At 40.6% G+C, this 3,610-nt stretch overlaps 1 protein-coding gene across 1 annotated transcript in view; it reads right to left on the reverse strand.

Moving 5' to 3' along the window:
• The window catches only part of nid1a (nidogen 1a), a 15,138-nt gene that overhangs the window by 3,566 nt on the left and 7,962 nt on the right, over positions 1-3,610 (reverse strand). The window contains 5 exon segments of the mRNA XM_020600995.1: positions 1-72; positions 198-324; positions 1,017-1,189; positions 1,419-1,646; positions 2,094-2,213. The exon segment at positions 1-72 is cut by the window's left edge and continues 14 nt beyond it. Of these exon segments, the coding sequence (XP_020456651.1) occupies positions 1-72; positions 198-324; positions 1,017-1,189; positions 1,419-1,646; positions 2,094-2,213 (720 nt within the window).

Genomic DNA, 3,610 nt, shown 5'->3' on the forward strand with positions numbered 1-3,610 from the left:
CCTTCACAGAGTCTGTCCAGAACATAGTTCGTCCCAAGTGGTCAATGGCGATGCCCTCTGGGCTTTCCAAATCTGTGGAGAGGTTACATTTTGCTCTTCACCGTGTTTGTTTTCTGTAATCAGTCTGATATTTAATACATGATTGAAAATTAAGGAAAACCAGAAGAGTGAAGGTTAAAAGTGAACAGTAACGCTACCTGATCTAATTACTGCAACAGGCGCTCCTCCCTGGATGTTGGCCTTGCTGATTGAAGGAGATGTGATTTCTGTCCAGTAGACCATTTTCTCCAGACAGTCATAGGCCACTCCAATGACTACCTTCTCCTGGGGAGGGGTCAACAACCAGCAATCTTTGAAGTGTGCTTTGTTCAAACAAGAGTGGTCAGAGATAGAATATGCAGCAGATGTGTTTTTTGACATAAGCGTCTAGACATACTGTAAATTCAAACAAACAGAGCCACGCCCTCAGCGAGAACAGCTCAACCAGACTTCAGTCCAGGTGGTTTGGAAATCACAGTAAAAAGAAATGCAGACTGAAAGATGTCGGACTGATGTTAGTAATTAGTGTGAACGTGACCATGTGCCTCCAATAAAGCGCAAGTCTTTTGCATGAAGCAGAAGGGGAATGTACATAAGCATTAGTACCATTAAGGGAACAGACTGGCGTAAGAGGCTGAGCTGATGTTGTATATTCAAAGGAGAAATTCAAATATTCTATAGCTTTTTCTTTTGAGTGGTTTCTCTGGTATATTCTGAATGATCATACCTATCAAAAGTCCTGACTTGACCTTATGCTTGAGCTGAACTTAAGAATTGCTATCTTGAATTTAAAGCTACATTCCAAAAGAGGAAATAAGGATTGTGTACATGTTAAACAATGTCACTTAAAATTTCCTGGCAAGTGGTTCAATAACCACAAAATTCTATAACCATAACAAAACACACAGACAGATCACACAAAACCAGTGCCTGCAGAACTTCCACTCTAAAAGTCAGGTATATTAAGAGACATTTACAGGGAGATGGAGGACAGCCTTGGCACTGTCCTTGATCATATCATAACCCTCCAGCGGGATGTGCTCTATCCTGCCGCTCTGGGAAAACAACAGGTGCGTTCCTGGAGGCAGGGGGTGGACACCGGGTCGAGTGGTTGGTCCGACAGGTGGTGGCACACCATTATGATCAATACCTATTGCAGACAAACAGTGAAAAATCAGAGGACTTGCAGAGGGGAAACCAACCTCAAATCAGCTGAGCAACAACAAAGATTTCAGGCGAACAAAAACTTCCTCCAATCTTTCTCAAAATTTACTGATTTCTTTTTGTGGTTGCTCACTGGTCATACTTTCATAGCATATTCCTTTATGCACTCCCACTGTGTTCTCTGTTGTTAAGTGCTGTATGTGTGATTTACTGACACAGTGGTCTGCTGCCAGGCCCAGAGCGAGTCCCAGGGATCTCCTGTCCATTACGGTCCACGCACCAGCAGTGTCCTGTGCTGCTGTGGCACTGCATGGGCTCATAGGCTCCATTCTCATCACACGTAGGGATGTATTGTCCAATGGGAGGCCGAGGGCCCCGTGGACCATGCTCTGTCACACCCAGGAGACTGTCTCTCTGGTTTTCACATTGTGTTTTTGTCCTCTCTGAAGATAAAAATGAAAAAATAAGCTCCGAGCTGAACACAATGCTGTGAGTCAGCTGCACAAACCTGTTCATAAGCTCATTTATATTTCCTTTTGTCTTCTATTTTAGATTTAGCCACACAAAAACCCCCACATCCTTCCCAGGTTATGACGAATTCCTTTTGCTTTTCAAAGGAAGATGAAAAACAGCTGGCACCAATATACGCTGGTGAGCATTTCCAAATGAAATTGACAATGCTGTGAGTGAATATGATAAGTTTTCCATTTTTCTATTACCAAGCCTGCTACTACATCAAAGAAAACTATTACCAAACTGTCTGAACTCTCACAACAGATGCCCAAACTAAACTTGTAGTAACAAAGAGAGAATGTCACCAGACTCAACAATGCATTGCCTAAGTAAGATGCTGGGTTTGTTGTAAAGTGATGTCCTTTCAAAAGACTTACCTGGAGAGCAGTAGAAGCCATCACCATAATAACCCGGCCTGCACTGGCAGGTAAATGATCCCTGGGTGTTGTAACACACAGCATTATGATGGCACCTGCCTGGCTGGCACTCATCTATGTCTTCAGGCAAGATAAAAAATGATGAGTGAGTGCAGAGAAGAATCACTTATTGTAAGCTTATATACGTTCTTCTTGTCCAATTAGTTGTGTCCTTCTATGGTCTGGAATCTACATTAGGATCTGGATCAGCTTGTGGCCAAAACTGTGCTCAGAGTACAGAAGACCAAGCAAAGGCATGGAAAGAATGGAAACTATGAATGAATGTCACGACCTCCAGATATGAATTTCCGTTCTGCGTTTAGCTTCACTTTTGATCCACTGCAGATGTTTTACAATATGTAACCACCTCTTCCAGTCCTAAGCGCATATTTTAACATTTATAGTGCTGAAGTCCATGCTCCATGCTATGGATTTGAAATCTGGACTGCTTGTGCTAAAGGACTATATTGTTAGATTTTTTTTCATTTAGCCTGTTGACCAGAGACACACATTCACATCACCACCTCCATTTTCAAAGCAAGCAAGCATCAAGTCTGAAGTTTGTCATTGTAATAAAGATAGAGTTTTACATAGTTTCATTTTAACTGGTTAATAATTTGAGTAATTTAAAAAAACTATGAAAACAAATAACTAAAATTACAGTTAATTATTGTAATATATTAAAGATTAAATTAAAGATCATTACTAAGATCATTAATTCACTTAAAAACTCCTTATTCAGAGTTTTTAAGTGAATTCTCAGACTTTCTGTCTGATTTAGTGCTTAGTACAGATAAAATAATCATAGTAGGCGACTTTAATATTCATGTAGATGCTGACAATGACAGCCTCAACAATGCATTCTGTTCATTATTAGACTCAGTTGGCTTTTCTCAAACTGTAAATAAACCCACTCACTGTTTTAATCACACTCTTGATCTTGTTCTGACATATGGCATCGAAACTGAACACTTAATAGTTTTTCCCCATAACCCTCTTCTGTCTGACCATTTTCTAATAACTTTTGAATTTCCATTAATGGATTATACTCTATGTGGGAAACAATTCCACTACAGCAGATGTCCATCTGGCAATGCTGTTACCAAGTTTAAGGAAATAATTCCTCTACTTCAGTGCCGTTTGCCAACACAGTGGAAGGAGGCCACCTAACAGAGGAGGCTAGCCCCATGGTACAGCTCGCAGCTCCGCTCCCTAAAGCTGGCATCACGAAAAATGGAAAGGAGGTGGCGCTCCACTAAGTCAGAAGAGTTTTTCATAGCCTGTTTAATAACATATAAGATAACATAGTTTAATAACATATAAGAAATAGAATAGAATTTAAAATCCTTCTCCTAACATACAAAGCCCTTAATGACAAGGCTCCATTGTATCTTAAAGACCTCATAGAGCCTTATCATCCTAACAGAGCACTTCGCTCTCAGAGTGCAGGTTTACTTGTGGTTCCTAGAGTCCACAGA

This window comes from Monopterus albus, unplaced genomic scaffold (assembly GCF_001952655.1).
Source record: "Monopterus albus unplaced genomic scaffold, M_albus_1.0 scaffold3.1, whole genome shotgun sequence".
NCBI lineage: Eukaryota > Metazoa > Chordata > Actinopteri > Synbranchiformes > Synbranchidae > Monopterus > Monopterus albus.